Here is a 19447-nt window from a genome sequence, read left to right on the forward strand (position 1 = left end):
GCCAGCACAGCTGATAGGAATGGAAAAACAAGGCATGAAAGGTAACAGACAGGCTTTAAATACTCCAGGGGAGCAGATCTGGAGAAAAAGGAGCTAGACTGCAATCACTGTTAACTTCAGTACCTGTTAACTTCAAGAGCACCTTGACTATTCCTGGGCTCCTCTGGTTCCCCCCAAAGAAGAGTTTTGCCTAATAGTCACCTTCCATGCCTACTGTTATGAAAGAAGAAAAGATAAAATAACTGTTCTGATGTTCAAAGTATTATGTTGCATGAGAGTTATTGATTGGCTTTTTTATTTATTGTGAAATGCTCAAGATATTATAAAAGAATCCCTAGTCATTACAATAATGAAAACTGGCCTTGCAAAGTGCCACACCTGTTGGTGCTCCAGTTTAATTTTCATTGTAGGACTTGTCTCATACTGCAGGGTACGGCTTCTCTAAGGCTGACAAGAGCAGCAGTGCTTGCGAGGCTTTGCTGGGGGCTGTGGCTCAGCTGCCATTCTTGCAGTTGGAGGTATAAGCAGAGAAATAGTTCACCTTGTAAAGCTCTGCTCGGCTCTTACAGCAACCGAGCTTGCTCATCAGCAGAAAGAAATCCCTTCGAAATGCTTTGGTGAAAATTGCGTAGAGGAATGGGTTTGCGCAGGAGTTGACGGGGTAAAATAAAACCAGCAAGATCTTGGAGTTTGTCACGGTGATAAGGGGTACTTTAAAGGCAGCGGATATGGCAAAAAAGGAGATGGGGGCCATGCAAGTAAAATCAGTGAAGATCAGTACCGCCATTCTCTTGGCGACCTTGGTATCTTTATTGGCAGCTACCAGCTCTGGATTCTGAACAGCTATATAAATCTTAATGTAGCAAGCACAAATGACAATGAAGGCAATGACATTCAGCACTAAGATCAGCAGTATGTAGGCTTGGGAAAGACCCGTTTCAATATCCATGGGTAGGCAAATGCTGACCTTCATGTAACTGCTGACCCCCAGGAGAGGCAGCACTGCTATTAAAATGGAGAATATCCAGCCACCGAGCATGATCGGCACGGCATGCCTCAGTCGTAGCTTTCGATCCAGCTGCATGGCGTAGGTGATCGTGTGCCACCTTTCTATAGTGATCACCGTCAGCGTGTACACGGAGAGCTCGCTTGCAAACACGGTGAAAAAGCCGGCAGTGCTGCAGCCGCTGCCTGTTTGCCAGTCTATGGCATGGTTGTAGTACTGACCGCTCGTCTGGGCATCGACAGAAGCGATGAGCAGCAGATAAAGCCCCATGCAAAAATCAGCGAAGGAGAGGTTGCACATGAGGAAGCGAGGAACCGTCAGCTTGTAATGGCTCGTTATCAGAACGAGGAGAACAGTGAAATTGCCAGCAATGGCCAGGATGTTTATAAACCAGATCAGGACTCGGAGAAAGCTGTATCCCAGGATGTCTTCACAGGGATTAAATGCATCTGGTTCTGGAGTGCATGTGAGTACTTTAGGATGACAAAAGTCATACTCAAAATTGAAGTCTGCCATTTCGCTGTCATAGAAAATGGCTGAGTAGCTGTATGGAGAGTTTTCTTCACCTGTTGCAAACGGGTACATGCTATTTTCTGCTGACCACAGTGATGCGTTGTAAGAGTCATCTCTGTAACTAAAAAAAAACAACAAACAAATACCCACCCCCACAAATAAAGTGAACTATTTGTTACATGCTGCTCCCACTCTTTTGTAAAATACAACAGGTAACAGTTTTAAAAACAGTTACTTCTTACGGGTGTTTCTACAGGTTGGTTACATATAATGAAGCCTTGTTAGGATGCCTTTTAATTTGGGGAGCAGCCTTGGAGAGCAGCAGGACCCTATTCACATCCATGGGAATGCTTTCTTATGCAACTTACTTACAAGTAAGTACTTTATCTTGATTGCCTTGTAAGCGAGCCATTGTTCTCATGCTGCCAGCAGACTGCAGTTCAAACTGTAGTAACACTCAAATTGATGAATTCTAGGTTTGATGCATATAGGTTTATCAGTTATAGAAGCCAAACTAAAATAACTGAAGGATTGACTGTGAACCCTTACCTCCCTTAGGAAAGCCACTTAGCGACCAAAGCCCTGAGACTACATATGATTGAAGTGCTGAGGAATTTGATGTTCGCAGTATTACAAAGCAAGGCACAGGAAGTGCACGGTTAACTAGATAATGTTGATGGATAGGAATACATTAAGTTTAGACTGGACCCAATGCCTAATTATAGATGTTTTAGATGTTTAAAATAGACCTCTATAATCTGTAGGTCATCAGTAGTGTGGAGATAAGCCTACCAAAAAAAAAAAAAAAAGTGTTTTAAAAGCAAACATTATCTCTTTTCATTCCTTGTCAGAAATATTTCACAGCTACCCAGCCATCCTGACTGTGAGCAAACACTCAGTCTGCACTGGGAGACCAGGAAGGCATCTCTATGGAGGACAACTCTTCAGAGCACCAGTAGCTTTGTGGCCACTTAAATACACACTTAACTGTTGATATCTACTGAAGCATGTACATTCAACTATCCTTCTGGAGCAGGGTCTTAACTGGCAAGTGAAGCAGAGCTGCTTTTCCACTCTTCCTGTTGGGCAAATGACTTCTCAGTGTTGTCATTCTCTTTCTTTACATAAAAAACTGCCCAGTATCTTGCTTTTACTTGCCTGGCTTAAACTGGAAGAGCAGGGAAGATGTTTGATGCTATTTATAAATAAAAAATTATTGTGATTTTCTGAGAGGCTATGTAAACATGCTGTCATGTACAAGCTGGAATATCTTGGTATTTTTGTGTTTTGTTTTTTTTGTTTGTTTTTTTTCCTAATAAGATCTTAGGACTTTCAGCTGATTTCTGCTGTGGTTCCCAAACTCTGCAACTTGCAGCTGTTCAGCATGCATCATGACCTTCCGTTTGCTTAAATACAATGTCTGCTAAAAGAGTTGCTGGGACAGGGATTTACCAAAGCAAAAAGCTTCAGGAGCCAATAGACTGGACAGACTATTAAATGTGTGGTAGGAGTGCAACATGCTAATCCCCAAAGCAAGGGGATTACTCCGGTGTAGGCACTGGCGATTTGCGTGATGATATTCCTCACTGGGGTGTCACTTCACTTGCCTTTATGATGTGCTCTAATGCTCTGTGTTTACCTCCTTGCCTCACCTTGCTTCTCCCCAAAGCCACCCCCGATAGAGGCAATATATTCTTGATCTAGTTGACTGGTTGCACTTTGCCTTTTTGTAGTCCTGAAGTGCTTCAGTTTTGCAGTTAGGAGTGGAGCAGACAGGACTGTCGAAGTGAGGCCCTTGGAGGAGCTGCAGGCAGGCAGCAAATGAGAAGTGGTGACAAGAGAATCAAGGGAGCTGCTGCTTTACAAAAGGCAAAAAACCCCCACAAACTGCAAGTTCAGGAGGCCTCACCACCCAGCAAACAAGATGATGCCCCACAAAGTAGTCTTGTTCATATTTCAATGAATCAATCACATTTCAGCTGTACTTAGCTCTCTGGAATTTTGTGACCAGAATCTTGTTTTTTCTAGACTTTACAATGCTCTGACCCCACGTCAGAGACTCTCCCGTTTAGCTGTAGGGGGATGAACAGCAGGAAATACGTAAACTTCTCCATTTAATACTGGTTTGGAGTCAGTGTCATGCAGCATGGCCAATGCAACAGTTTTGATGCCAGCCTCTCTCACTGTCCTGCTGAATGCTGTCACACAGGACTGTGACGATACAGAAAGGCACGTTTAGAAGAGGTAAACCAATTGCACGGGGTCATTATACTTCTAACTTGGGGGCTTTATTTCAACCATGGCAAACTGCTGACACACAGACTTCTAATTAGCTTTTCTGTAGGCAAAAAAATATTAACAGTAGCAGCTCCTCTTTGAATCACACAAACAACTGCAATTATCTCAGAGCATGAAAAGTCTCCATGTAGGCCGTTAACTTTCTTAAATATTTAATCACTGTTTTGAAAGTCTTTCAAGGATTCAGAAGAGAAGCTGGAGTGAGTAAAGCTCGTAAGTTTATGGTTTTTTTTTTCCTTTCCTTTTGAACATCAAAATCACAAGTCTTGGTTTAATGATAGTAAAATTACCACTGTGCAACTTGTAAAGGTGACTGAATCAGCAGCAAAAGACATGCTGTTCTAGAAAAAACACATGAACAGCAGGAGGGGGAGGTCTGTATTTGCTGCTTGCAGCATCTGTATGCAGAGAGGTACTTACAATATTTCGTTAGCTGGTTTCCTCATGCTGCTTTCACACTCTTTGGAGAAGTTGTCAAAAATGGAAAGCAAGGAATTTTGTCTGAAAGAAGGATGAAAAGCAAGTTGAGTTTCAGTCTGGATTTTGGCCAAGTTCCCATTTTCTCTGCAAGTGGTCTTTGCAGGCACGCAAGGTAAGCCAGCGTTGGCCTCCTGGCAGTGTGAACGTTCACGTAGACCTCTGGAAGTGGGGAGGAGAAGGCTTCAAATACTGTGACAGCAGGCAGTACCTCAGGGCAGGTAAAAGGATGGTCTTTCAGCTCGGTTATTGTTTATGATGTATTTCTTACAGCAAAGTAACCTGTGCTGGAATTAAAAGGCCTGTTTTGCCTTATGAAATAATTGTACTGAAGTGGGGCAGATTCTCCACCAGCGTGAACGGTAGCGGTTATGCTGGCTTTTAGAGGAATGCATGTTAACAAGTGCTGGGAAGCTGGCCTGACACTCTTATTTTAAAAACTGTTTGGGATCTGGAGGTAGACTTTACATGCTGGAAGTAAAGCAATTTGAAAAGCACGAGTTGAAGGATGACGTACTTGGCAAAATCTCTGGTTTTGAGGCTTTGAAAGTATGGGCCAGGCACTCTAATGGTGTGAGTGGAAATGGCTTCGTCTGACCTTGTTGCTGTGACAGCAGAAAGAGCCAGCAAAACCACTAAGCTCTTTTGTGTGCTCTTAAGAGGATCAGACACCTGGAAGCTTATGGAAAGTTTTAACTATAATGAGAGAAATAAGATTCCAATCTAAGCACCTGTGTGATAGTTATACATAATAGCACGGAAACAAAGTTGTTCTTTCTTGGTAATTTTTTGAAGATAAGGTATAAACAGCTTCCCCCCTGCCACATTCAGGCGAGTGGGAGAAAGTCCAGGGAAGTGAATGCTACCTTCCACCTCCCCTGCACAGCTCAGGGAATGAGCACACAACTGTACCCCAGAAATCTCAAGAATATTTGGTCTGAGGACTGTATTTCCCTAATGTCTGTCATGCTGACTTCGGTGATGCTGCTTGCCTGGTCAGATGTAAGTAAGACCTGGTGACCTTGTCTCACCGATGAGAGGGTCCAGTCTATAGGTGCTATGGAATAGAGTATGGGGCAGGGGTAGCAAAAACTGGGTGGAATGACTGTGTAGAATAAAGACAGGGCAACAGAAGGGAGTAAAAGGAGACAGAAACAGGCTGCAGCTGCGTGACCGTGAGAATGCATAACCACACAAAGGCCCTTCCCTGTGTAACCCGGGAAGGTGAGGTCTCCAGTCTCTGTGGGCTTCTGCTGCCATCACTAGAGGACAAGGAAAACAGGCAGAGGTCTGCCTCTCATTCCTCTGTAGTAGCTGGTCATATAGAAGATAACGTCCTGTTGCTTCTGCCTTTTTTCCAGTGGCCAGGGCTGTGCAGACAGGTTAACGCAGCACTGCTCAGAACCCTGCTGATGCCCCAGTTAAAAGGCAGTCTAGTTTCCTGATCTGCAGGGGTTTTTTTCCTCCCAGTTTACTAAGAGAACAGTCACTAAATACAAGAAAGTGTCTTACTAAAACACCCCTATTTTTATAGATCACAATCACGTTGCAAAGTCAAGCACCTGAAAATTAATATAATATCAGATACGTATAGTTATCTTCATTAGAATGAATAATTTTAATTTTTTTTTGGTCCCAGAATTGCTTCTGCATTTAATACACTCAGAGACATAATCTGGGACTGAATCAGAGTTTGGTAGCAGTGGAAACCCTTGACTGTAGAATCTTTGCTCTATTCTTGCAGAAGGAGTCAGAGAAGCATAGCATCACCCCTGATTTTAAAGAATTGGATTCTACTCCTGCCTTTGCAACGCAGTCCTGATGTGATGGCATGCAAGTGGCACAGGTCAGGCTTCTCATTCAGACAGCTCAGTATGTCTTTTCTGTATTCTTCACTTGAGACAGGCGAGAAGAGGCATCCTCAGAGCTTCAGCTAAATTCATTTGGAGTCGCTTTGGCTGCCTAAAGTGAACTGAAGGTTGATTTCTTTCAAAGAAAAATGCTGAAAAATTAGCTCCAGTTGTCTCTGATTGACTGCCCCAAATTAGCAGACGCAAAGTTCTGCTGTTTCCATTTGTGGGGAGAACAATACTGTCTGTTATCTGAAATGACTGGAACTAAACTGAGTAACCTCTTTCTGGAGGCTTCTGTCGGGTCCTAATTTTGGTGGGTAATTGAAAGCCTGCCTTTTCTACTAGCTCATCCTATCACCTGCATTAAATAAGCTACATAGCTAAAGGTTACAAGGGGGTTTTGGTTTTTGTTTTTTTTTTGGGGGGGGTTACATGCTATTGATGGAGATCTGTCTTCCATATGCCAGTAGGGTTTTTAATTGTGATGCTAAGAAAAATATAAACTTGAAGCAAACGTAGAATAATGTTCCTGCTAAAAGATACTGAGCACAGGATGGGATCCGTTTCTGTTCTAAAATAAATGGGGAAAACTTTGCTGGCTTTAGCAGAGATCTGTTCTGGCCTTGCTGTGTACACAGCTTCCTTGTAATGGGAGTAAGGGCAGTCAAATCTCATGAGCTGAATAAAACAGAATTGCCATTTTGGAGCTTCTGAAGTACCGCAGTACAATAACATGCTATTCAGACTTACTTTTCTGTCCTTAGATTTCGAAAAGCACAGCAGTGGCTGGGGTACGTTAGAACGGCTCCCAGAAGACTGCTGAATTTATCCAGCGGTGGCAGTCTCTTTAATGAGTAGGATGACGTTGCATTTAAGACTTGAATGGCCTCCAGCCCATAACTAGGCAGAGACTCCAGCGCTGTTGAAGAAATATCCCTGTGAAATAGAGACAGCATTCTCTTTCCTTTTTGTATGTATAAAAATACCACCAAAGCATGACAGCAGGTAACGGCAACTTGTCCTCTTTTCTTTTCATAGGTATAGAAATACCACCAAAGCATGACAGTAGGTAACTGTTCTTCACCAAGGTCTAAATCTGCAAAGCCCCTTCAGCACCTGATACCCAGCTCAGAAACGTGGTCTGTGAAACTACAGAGCAGCAGAATATGAGCATCCCCGTAGCCCAGGATCCCCAGTGAAGCAAGGTGCTCATTTAATCCTGGGGAAACCAACCCCCACCACATTCCCTGACCTCTCAGAAAGCCACAATGGAGTGAGGGCCAGCTCTTTAGGCCAGGGCAAGTGGGCAAATGTGACTCTCCAGCCAGCTAACAGGTAGGACACCCTCCTGGCGCTCTGCTTGGTTCTGAAGGACCGTTCTAGGTGTTTTCATTAAATAGTTATTAATTAATAACACGTAAAAGAATCCATTGTTCTTGCCAAGACAAATTTAAGCAGTTCGGCTTAGAGTAACTTCAGAGGGGCTGTTTGTGTGAGGAAAGGCCATCAACGTGACTGGGGATTTTCAGCATCAGGCTGTTAAACCCGGGGGCGGGGGGGAAAGGCTGTGGCTGCAGCAGTGGTATTTGTGATGCCACGTACTGTAAAGTATCAATAAAAGGATTCAAATGGCATGTGCAGCACAGAGTGTTATTTATAGAACTACCCATTGTATTTTATTGCATGGAGTTACAGCCAGTGCAGCCCTCCAGTAAGCACTTGGTTAATAAATCATGAGGATGATAATATTGTGTTTTATTCAGCACAAACTTATAGCATGCAATCAGCTAGTTCACTTTTATAACCGAATTCTAAGATAATATATTGTAAAAACATAACTCATCCTATTGAAAGACAAGTGAATTTGCAATGTCAAAAAATAAGGCACAGGAACAGAATCAGGGGGATCTGACACAAATAAAGCAAAGGCTGAAATATCTAAGAGGCGGAGGTCAATACCAGCGCTCGAACCAGCTGATATGCATTTCTCACGGTGTGAACTGAGCCTTCCGCCCTGTATTTTCATGGCATTTGGTTGACCTGTTCTCATTTTACAAGCTAAGGGAGGAGATCAAGTCTCCTTCCAGACCGCAAGCCCGCGTTTGCCGAGGTGACGCAGCCTGCGTGGCACAGCGCCGTTCCTATAAGCCCAGGTGACTGAGCGGTGGGTACTCACAGGACATCGGGCCCCGTGGCCCCTCTCAGGGCATCGTTGTGTATCCGCCTGAGGTTCTTATTGTCCTTCAGGATTCTGTGGAAACAACCATTAACTCTGTATTTTAAAATAACCCTTTTCTGGTTTCTTCTTCCTACCATATTTCAATCCTTTCTCCCACCACAGCGGTGGTTGTTACAATACCTCACCTGGGAGCGGTGGTATTTCTCACGCCACCTCTCCTTCTGCTGATGCTGTCAGACCATTATTGTCTATGCTTAATTCTGATAATTTCCAATTTCTCCTGACTTAAACCAGGGACAACCAGTCTGGTTCCTTCGCTGTAGTAGCAGTGCACAAAAATGCAGCAAAAGTTTCACCAGAACAAAGAGGCTTGTCCCAGAGCGTGTGAGAGTGATCTAAGAACTATTGATGTTTCCAGACGTAAAATGTAGGCTCCTCAGTTTGGGCTGTGGTTTCAGGCTTTTACTATTGCTGCTAAGTTTAAGGATTTATGAAATTTGATTAAAAATGATGAGTTTTACTCATAAAAACTGCAGCGTCCTGAGGGATGCTGTTTCAGGAAAAGCAGTAATTGCTGCAGGATTAACAACTGAGTCATGACACAGAAACGTGCCGTTTTCTAACAGGTATCAGGAAATGCAAGATGGCCAGTGAAGCTGAAGGAATAGCTTTTGGCTATACTTGAACTATTATTCACTAGTTAAAAAAAAAAAAAAAGTACCGAGGAGGGGAAAGGTACTCACAATTGATTCAGCTTTGTCCCATTGAAGGCATGGCTGTGGATATCTTCAAATCCATTTTTATACAATTTGCTGGGGATTAAAAAAAAACGCATAAGGGAAAAATATTTGGAAAAGACGAGATTACATACTACAGCTTTCAAATCTTAACGCTGCATTAATTTTAATGATTAGATGGTCTGCTTATATAGAACAAATTTAACTATTGCATGACTTACGTTAACTCTAAAATTAAGATAAAACTGCAGCTTACATTCCCTAAGCACCTCCCTGTTTAGCTGTGGAGGAGAACTTCTGCTTACGTATGGATGCTCCCTGCTCCGAGGGGCTCACCTGTGCCTACCTCGAGCTGAGATCCAGAAATGAGACATTAGTTCCAGGTAAGCTCCTGACACACAGGCAAAAACCTGGATTTTACAGTGTCAGCACATGTAAATGGGAGATTGTAAGGGCTAGGGAAGCGTCAGATGGAAAGCGACTCTAAAGCCTGGAAGATGCTCCTGGACAGACACATTTTCCAGCAGCCCAAGGAACAGCTTTGCAGGGAGGCAGGGGTGAGTCAGGCATCATCCAGCAGTCCGGGAGCGATCAGCTCCTCAAAGTACTGCTGCCAGGCTGGGGTTGTGCTGCGGAAGCCTTGCTGTCCCCTGTACTGCACAGGGACACTTGCTGCCACCCTGGGTTCTTGATTTGCCCATCCTGGCGCCAGGTACCTAAAGGCTGGGCTCTGCTGCGCTGCAAGTCCAGCTCTTTTCCTTCATTAGGAGATCTAACCTGTGGGTCTGATTTGACTGAGAAAAATCCATTTGTGATATTAAGTTCATTTTTTGCAACATACTTTCAATATAATAATTTGTATATAGTGTTTTTTTCCTTAATATTAAGCCCTAACAGAAACTTTGGTGCAGTTTATAAATCAAACAAAATTTCTCTTGTTGCTTTCTCGCTTGGTTTTGGGAGAGCAGAACCTGGAGCTATGGAACCTGCTCCCAAGAAAAGCTGAAGCATGGGCAGCCTGGCTATGTTTGCTAGGAGAAGTCTCTCTCAGCGCAATGCTGAAATCGGTGATTTCCTTAAAAACCACGACGGCGTCTAGGATTGATTTTTTTTTTCTTTTTTTTTTCTTCCCCATCCTCATGAAACACTAACTGTTGGAAAGACTAAATTAGCTATTTGCAGTGCAAAGTATTACTGCAGCCTGACTTTACACCTTCATAGATTACTTGTGTTTCAGCAGACCGTGCTGCAGCAACAGGAATTACTTCAGCTAATTACAGTTAACCGCATGGGGTGGAGTTAACTTGTAGCTCTACAATTAGGAAGCTGCTGATAAGATAATTCTTTTCTTCTTGCGGTGAGCTCCCTGTCACAAAAGGATGGGAGAAAAATGGCTGTTGGCTGTTTCCTGACTTAGACTCCCTCTCATTTAATACACTTTATGGTTATGGTAAAAATTTTAAGCACCTTTGTCCATCTCTTGTATGTTCATTTTATTTTGTGTGCTATTAGCAGAAGCATAATTTGCTGAAGTTATTTTGAGAACTTGTTGGTAGGGAAGAGGCTTATAAGATGAAATGATGCCCTCATCTAAGCGATTCCTCTTTAACATCACGTAGGAGTTGTCTTCAGTCCCATATATGCTCAGTTCCTCTAATGGTTTCAGAAGATTTTGGTCAATGCATAAAATCTGTTGCAATTAGTCATGCTGGCACATCAGCCTGATGATGAGCCCGATGCAGGCAGCTGCGGTTCTTGCTCACATGCACAGCAAATTTGCAGGTGCAAATATTCACGGAGTTTTACGCGGGGGGTGGGTGGTGGTGGCGCTGGTACATGCTTGTCTCAAGGCAAGGCTCTCCAGTTGGGTGTGTGCTGCCTTTTAAAAATCAGTCTGGTCTGCAGAGGTTGGCATTGCTGGCCACCACGTGGGTGTCTGTGGCCACCACGCGAAGCAGGTGGCTGCTGCTGCCCTCGGTGGCTCGGCTGGCCCTTCCTTCTCGGGGTGACTTGGATTTCAGCCGTATCCCGCAGAAAGGCTCAGCCTGTGATTTTTTTAATTTTATTTATTATTTTTTATTTCAGCCCTTCTCTGTGGAAGTTTCTGGGAGGACAAGGCTGCTGCAAGGTCTGTACACAGTTTGTGCTCTGATGGCAGATGACACTTCACCTTGGCTTCCTGCTGCTTTTTGTCTTCCACAGGGGGTGTCTCGCCTGGCATCGCACCCACCTGTTGCACAGGCGGCTGCAGCGACGAATCCACAGTTTGCTAAAAGGAAAGTTGTGGGTGCGGAGACTCACGGGAATCACCGTAAGCTGAGTCAGAAGAAGTGGGGGTAAGACCAAGCATTGCTGCTTCATATCGATTGCTTCTCTTCCTCCTCTTCAGGGGGACGCGGTACAGCTGAAGCTCAGGAGCATCAGCCTGGCTGGTCCCTGCAAGCACTGTTTCAAAATCGACATCCCTCAGGGAAGAGGAGCAACTTTGCCCTGCAGCAGCCGCAGCTCTTGGAGTTTTTTGTCCTGTGGATGGTATTTTTTAAAAATAACATTGCATGAAAGATGAAGATTTGGATTCCTCTTCCTGTTTTCTTTCCCAAGTGAAGTTAGCTTCTGGATAACCCCCTGCTCATTAGCTTGAAGGATACCCCTCTGTTTCCTAAGCTCTCAAATTTAACTCACAATACAGACATATATTGTATGGGGCTTAATTTCAAGATTTTTACAAAGTCAGCCTGCTTCCCTCCAGCAGAAGCGTTATCCTCCTGGACGGAACTGGAGCTAGGATTATTTTACTCACAGCGTCAGCGATTCGTTGTTCATCCCCTGGAAAGCATTCTGCGGTATAGTTGTCATACGCAAGTTATCACAGAGCTCCCTTCAGGAGGGGGGAAAAAAAACATAAATAAATCTTTTTGTCAGTGATCCAGGAACAAGATGTAAAAGACTTAAAGCTGGGCTAGGGTGGGTCTCTACTTACAAAATAAAATGAGCTTCTAATGAGAAGATCTGTGTCAGGTCTGGAAATTGTCTTATTCCAGTGTTACAGATGCTCCTAGAGAAAAGCATAATTCCTACTTACAGGAGAAAAGGGTGGATGCAACAAGAAGCCAGCTCAGAAGCTATGAGTTGAACAGTGCCTTAAAAGGTGAGTGAATTTTTAAGTATGTTCCAACTGTGTGTGTAAGGCCTGTAAAAATTAAGTTTTGTAGCAGCCTCAAGCAGTGTCCTGGAGAAGCAGTGTCTGTTCTTTCTACATTAAGCACAAAGAAGAGATTTTTAGTTACCCCTTTTGCAAAAGTTACCTTTTCTGAAAGCTTTATTCTAGACATAAACCATTACCAGAACTAATTTGCAGACTTTACTACTGTTTTGTCCATTACTGCCCTACTTAGCTTCTTTATTTTCTTGCCTATTGAAAGACCTCACTATTTAACTGCACGTTAAAGCTACTGTAAATGCTGTATGTATTTCTACCGTACTGTCATGTGTGAAAAACTTTTTTCCTTATACTTTCCTCCTTTAGAGGGGGAAAAAAACAAAACCCTGAAAAGAAACAGAACTCTTTCTTACAAGTACTTTAGCCTTGGAAGGTTTCTGAACGCTCCGTCCTCAATGTGTAACAGATTTTTCGTGTTCAGGATTAATCTGTAATGAGGGAAAAATATTTCAGTATTATAACAGGTCTACATTTGGGAGGGTCCTGAATTTTGCTTGCGATTGGCTTTGTCAGAAAACAGTCAAGCATAGAATATGAATAGGGCAAAGGCTGTCCTTTCTACAAGTGTACCACGCGGGCGTTTCCAGGCACTATTGCTAATACAGACGGCCTGCCCTTGTTAGGTAGCCGACAAGATAACAGCTCTTGGATTCTTGTGGTTCACTGAGCTGAGATGACCTGGACTGGATATCCCTGCCACTGGTGGGAATTAGCAGTTTGCTGTTGTCTGCTGTTCTTTGGGATACGCGTTGTGGGCTCGTGGCGTGCCCGATGCAGTGAGCTTCTGCTTTACTGCAGGGGCTCAGGGGCGCGAGCGTGCTGCCACCACGGCTGTGCCTCCAGCAGGTGGGCTGGGAAGTGGGGCTGAGCAAGGAGCACTGCGGTCAGACCCTTTTGGCTCATCCCTTGTGCCCATTGTCTTACTGATGCTCTACCTAGCTGGGAAAAGCAGTTCCCCATCTGGTTTCACCTTTAGAGCACCGTGGACTTCTTTAGAGCAGTGGCTAGTAGCACCAGATGCCTGCTTAGGTCTGCAGAAACTGGGAGATGGACATCAGTGTGTGAGAAATACCGTTTGCTAGTGGTCGCTCAACGATGGGCAGACCCTCTCAATTAAGGAGCACTTTCTGCAGCTATGCAGTCTACTGCACCCCCATATGTTTGCATAAAAGGCCAACAGCCATAGCCCAGGTACCTCCCTACGCATGATTTACAAGATTCAAAGGTTTTAGCACATGACATTGCAACAAGAGGTCAAATTCAAGAATGCCATTGACCCCACCTACCCTGACCACCTACTGGGAGCGGCCTTGAGCGCAGCTTGGGACAAGAAGCCCTTGCAGTGGGAGGCATGTGGAGCATTCAAGGTTCAAACCAGTTTTCTTGCTGACCTCCTGTAGCTTTTTAACGGTCTTGCTTAGCTTTTCGGGTTAGGAGGACAAGCAAATGACAAGCTATCCATAAACTGTAGATGAATTCATGGGGTCAGATCTTTTATTCCTTCCCTAAACCCACTATTGATTCTAGTGGAAGCTGGACCCGGTCAGAGGTAGACAAATCTGCATCTCTTGCTTATGTCAATAACTGGCTTCAATGGAGTTCACACATAAGAGAAAAAGGAGATGAATTTGTCTTCACTCAGTTGCACCGTTTGTAAGCCACTCGCTGATCATGCTATGTGAAAAAGGCAGTAATGAGATATTGAATCGGATTTATAGTTTCCAATTTCACTAAATACTTCAGAGCATTCTCCTAGTCATTACTTCTAACTCTCTCTCTCAGATGCCTGTGCTATGCAGGTCAAGCTTAAATCAGTACATGTTCTGTTTGAGTAATATTTTAGTGCTCGGAAGAAGAGCTATGCATACTAAGCAGCTGTACTTAAATACTGTAGGGCTTTGAAAACTGCATCTTCAAAAAGGAAGATTTTTCTCATCTGTTGTCATCTTGAATTATTTCCCTGCTCAGAAAGCTCGGCAGTGCTGGCAGAAGTAGATGCAGAGCTCTGCTCCCGCCGTTGAGCTCACTGAAAGCACTGGGACTTTCTACGCTTGGATGTCTCTGCATGATTTAGATCTCCAAGGCTAGATCTTACAGAGTGCTCGCTATTTCATATGGTACTTTGGAGAGAAATGTTTCTCATCACAGATCTAAACCAAAGCCAACTGAAGTAATACAGAAAGATTTGGTCCAAGAACACTTCTCTGCAGACTGTTCACTCCTTAATGATCCTAAATCACTATATGGATGACTTTTTTTTTTTTTTTTTTTAACTGATGCTTACATTTCAGACAAAGTGGGAAGGCTGTCAAATGCGCCCGCTTCAATTCTCTCCAGGGAGTCGCTCATAGCGATTTCGCTGTAATGAAAAAGGCAGACACAAAGCAATACGTTAGCGGAAAAGATACCAGAAATCAACTTTCCCCTTTGTATTTCCCTTTTTTTTAATCCTTAGCTGTTTGGCCCTCCCCCTACCAATTTTGTTTGGCATTGGTGTCCCTGCCTCATCTCGTGCATCCTGAGGGCCGGTGCCAGCTGGGTTTGAGAGAGACCAGCCTTTTGCTGTCCTGGCAAAAGGGAATGCCGGCCCTTTGGAATAAGCATCTCCCTAACAGCCAATCTCCATTTTCTCACTAAATTGTAGGTAAGGTGGTGACTAAGGGCCAGCACCAATGTGAACAGAGGGAGCCCAAGCCTGAGAGCCTCTGACTTCTATCGTTGGTCCTGCTTAGTGAATTTATTTGCATGGGCAAGGATGTAGATAATGTTCACAGTGCTTCATATGCTATTATTAAGTCAGGATGATGGTCATCTAATCCACAGATGCAGAAATACACAACAACGTGTTCTGTGCACTAAACAGTTTTTGAGTTTAAATGCCATTTTCATTGCGTGCATGCAGACTGAAAGGAAGTGGCTATTTTTCATCATTACACTGACCGGCACTGCCTGGTTTTGTAGGCGCTGTCAGATGTTGATGCTCCAGAGAAAAGGGCCTCAAGCTGCTCCAGGGGAGGTTTAGATTGGCTATTAGGAAAAATTTCTTCACTGAATGGGTGGTCAAGCATTGGAACAGGCTGCCCAGGGAGGTGGTGGAGTCACTGCCCCTGGAGGTATTTAAAAGAGCGTAGATGTGGTGCTTAGGGACATGGTTCAGTGGTGGCCTTGGCAGTGCTGGGTTAAGGGTTGGACCCAATTACCTTAAAGGTCTTTTCCAACCTAAATGATTCTGTGATTCTGTTCGGCATGTGTACTTAAGAATAGCCCATGCTGAACACTGAGGTAAAAAAATCCATTTATTTGATGCTTATTAAATGCCTGCTAGATTAAGATTTATGGGGCCACACAAAACTGCCTCTGTAAATAGTATATAGTGATGCCTATATAGGGGAAAGGTCTTCAAAACAGTGCTTTTCTTGACAGAACTGACTGGAAGGGCACACAAACTAAGCCTAAGATTACACACTGTCAAGAAGAAAGTACTTTCTAAACCAGCACGCATCTACAAAATCAGAGTCAGTATCATCACAGTCCCGAGAGCTAATCTTATTTCAATTATAATTACAAGAAAGCAATTCCTTTTGGTGTTGATATAAAACCCCTTCGACCAGAATGAATTGTGTTTTTCATTTGTAGTGGCAAAGGGGGATGCACGCTACCAATCGTATATTGCACATGTATATATTTCTTACAGAAATACTCGTGGTATTTCCCATAATTGGAATTCAGTGAGATTGTTGGTTTTGGTATTGCATTAGTTACTGATAAATGAAAGACGGATGTAGAACAAGCGGCCTGCTGGGTGCCTGATCCTCAGGGACTCACGGGATGAGAGGCATCAGTGCCTCCTCGCAGAACTTGAAGACTCTTTCAGTCTGGGGTCTGAAACGTGGTCCTTCCGTGGGATCGCTCCTGTCTGCCACTGGCTTACCATTTACATATGTCGGAATGACTTATGGCAGTGAGAATAATTTATCATGTGATTTGCAGATTATGAGTTGCCAAATAGATGACTTGGAGATTTATAATTAAAAAGATGCATTTTTCAAAGTAACACTGAATCTTAATAAAATTATGAAGTGTTCTATAGATTTACTTCAGACAAATACATCAATTTCTGTGCTGTTAATTCAGAGAGATACATTAAAAGTGCACAAAGAAATCAATTAAATTCTCTTTATGGAAGAGAAAATGTCAATGAACGGAACATTCTCTGTGAAAAATAGGATATGCAGGCAGTTTGGGGAAGTTTAGCCTTAAGTCAGACAGGTAGGAGAAACTGTAGATTTAGCTGGTCTCCCATCTGAAAGTGGTATGTCCTCATTAATCATTCAGATGCAAGTGAATGCAAGAATGCAGCACCGTTGCATCGTACTATAATATTTGATTGCAGTGGAATACACGCAGCAGAGTTTTTAGCTTATTTTCTTCTTGCTAGAGCTACAGGAATACATAAGTTTATAAATTGGCCACAATTGTTTAACCAGTGAGCGCTAAAAGCTAAAGGAGTCCAGTTGAGTCTATTACCCCCATCCTTCAAGTTTGGCTTCAGGAGTGAACCACAAAAGGGTTTCCTACCTTTTTTTGTTTTCTTGAAAATAGATTATGTAACATCTAATACATATATTTTTTAATATCTGATGCGTTATGTGATTTTGATAGGTGAAGAGATGTATAAAATGTGCACCTTGAAAAGAAAGCAGCATCATTTGTGCTGCTGCACAGGTTCTGGGGCAGGTCATTCCCCTGTTCTGCACTGCACTGGTGTGTCATCAGCTTTGTCCTTTAGAGACCACTCAACGCAGATAAAATAAAAAATTAATAACTAATGGAGACTTAGGCCTGCCATCTTGCAGCTGGAATAACAACAGAAATATGGGCAAGAGGCATCAGACAGGCTTTACGGTCCAAGTCCTTGACATAGAATAGGTACAAAGTTGAGGGAGGGGAAGCAATGCAGACCCAGTGTGGAAATTACAGCACTCATGAACTGACAGATCCAAGAAAGGGTTCAGTCCTGCTGCCCCCCTGCCAAGCTTATCTCTAGGTGCAACATGCCAAAAAAATTTATCTGATTTGGGTATTAGGTAACTGTATAATCACAGAATTCCATAGCTGTCATTGCTGTGGTAATGTTTGATGATCAAAATCTATCTCCGCCAGTGAAAAGCTCCTGTCATCAGCTACTAAGCTGTACCCAGTTCTCTCTGATATATTAATATTTCATTATGTGATCCATTAAACAACTGTTAAAAAAAAAATCACACCTTTTCAAAGAATCTTTTATATACTGCTGTTTATCCTTCCCCAGTGGCTGCTTTTTTTCACCAATAATATGTTTTAGCAACACATTTTCATGTTATTGTAAAAAAAGGTGTTGTTTGGGATGGAGGTTTACGGTAGAATTTCTAGCAAGAAATTAAGGAAAAGCCTATGGAAAATGTTGTCAACTTACATGATGAAGGCATCTCTAAGTCCTTCAAAGGCATGTGATGGGATTACTTTTACAGGGAGATGAGTAAACGATCTGAAAAGAGAAGAGAGGGAGGAAAGGACTGTAAGGTACAGGGTTTCCTTGTTTATAGGTCGTGCCATTACGGCAGGGAGAAAAACCAATACAAGCGTAACGCCACTTTATTTTGCCTGCAGTTCTGTGCCCCTGGGGCCTGATCCATTGATCTCAGCTAAACAGAATTCAAAGGATATTGTGTCAGTTCCTTAGCAGCATAAATCTGAGACTAATCACCATCAAATTAATAATAATAATAATCATGACCTGTTAAGTAAATTATTAGCCTGATGGAAGTGGGCTGCTACATGCACAAAGGAAGCTATAGGCTATTTAAAGTTAGCTCCTCAGAAAAAGTGGCTTTCACGTAAAGCTTTCTTTATAAAACAGTATCTTTGCATTCGCTGGACTGGGTTCTCCTTCTAGCCGTGTCCCTGCGATGTTGCAGCGTGGCACTCTGAATTCACTGGTGATGCTCTGGTTCTGTGTAAGTGTAGAAAAAATCCAAATCAGGTCTGATACAGTAGCTTTTATTTTTTTTAATTTATTTTAAAAATAAATTTCATTAGTGTGGTTAGTTGATTAAAAGCAAGTGTATTTTTTTCCTTTTTAATTTTTTTAGTTACCCTGAGAAGTTAGTAACGATGTGGGAGACAGATCTGCATTTTTACCCTTCCACCCTGCATGTGAATCACAGCACTTTCACCAGCCAATTCATCCAGCCATGACCACACTTTCCCCGATAATGGCCACGGGGAAATATTTAGCGTATTTCAAGGCATTATCTCTGTGCAAACAGATAATTGCTCCATTTTGCTTTATAATTACAAATATCTAGCCAGAGACATTTGTTTCCCATCCTTAAAAACCCCTTCAAGGTTTTTTGACTGAAATGTTTCCATGCTACTCATATAGCCTGCTTTTTTTTTACCCCATAATCCTTTATATGAAGACAATTAAAAATGTTTATCAACTTTTATATATACATGTATATATGTATTTTTTATATGTACACACCTATATCATGCCCACACAATATAATGGGAGGCTGTCACATGTACGTATGTCTTGGGGTTATAAATCTAGATGCACTAAAGATCCTGGCAGCCAATTCCTAGCGATGTTCCAAACAGTCTGTGTGATTTGGGGCAAATCATTTCGTTTCCTTGCACCTTGGCTCCCTGCCAGTAAACTGGGAATATCGGTTCTTCCCTGCCTAATAGGGATGTTGTAAGGATATACGTGTTCGTGCTGCTGTGGGTGGGTCATACCTGTTTCTAGCTGGATGCTGGAGCATTGTGTTGTGCATGAGGTTTGGTTAAATTAGAAATGAAGCAAAGTCCTGTGCCTTGAACAATGTATTTGCCCCTGAGGGCCCAGACAGGTAGAGATATCCTGCAGTAGGGTTTGGTACTGTGAGCCAAAAGCAAAAGAATTTAAGGAAGAAGTAAAAAGTAGAAACTGAGAAACTGCTGCTCTGTAGCCCCGGCAGCAGGAACCTCTCGTATCTGCGCCATCAGCTGTGACTGCTTGGAAAAAAACACCCCATACTTTTTATGAAACTGTTTGCAAAAATGTTCATAATTTACAAAAGAAATAGAAACGTGATTGAAAGTGCAAAAAATAAACCCAGGTCTTGGCTTTTAATTACATCA

The 19447-nt window shown here is 42.9% G+C and overlaps 1 protein-coding gene across 1 annotated transcript; it reads right to left on the reverse strand.

The window, feature by feature from the left end:
* Window positions 1–237: 237 nt before the first annotated feature.
* LHCGR (luteinizing hormone/choriogonadotropin receptor) lies at window positions 238–17878 on the reverse strand. Its single transcript, XM_040612030.1, is given in 12 exon segments — window positions 238–1501; window positions 1573–1608; window positions 1610–1640; window positions 4238–4318; window positions 6898–7083; window positions 8324–8398; window positions 9070–9138; window positions 11864–11941; window positions 12044–12118; window positions 12637–12711; window positions 14568–14642; window positions 17739–17878. Coding segments are annotated over 12 exon segments (2004 nt in total). The 3' UTR covers window positions 238–418.
* Window positions 17879–19447: the final 1569 nt, after the last annotated feature.

This window comes from Falco naumanni, chromosome 12 (assembly GCF_017639655.2).
Source record: "Falco naumanni isolate bFalNau1 chromosome 12, bFalNau1.pat, whole genome shotgun sequence".
Classification (NCBI taxonomy): Eukaryota; Metazoa; Chordata; class Aves; order Falconiformes; family Falconidae; genus Falco; species Falco naumanni.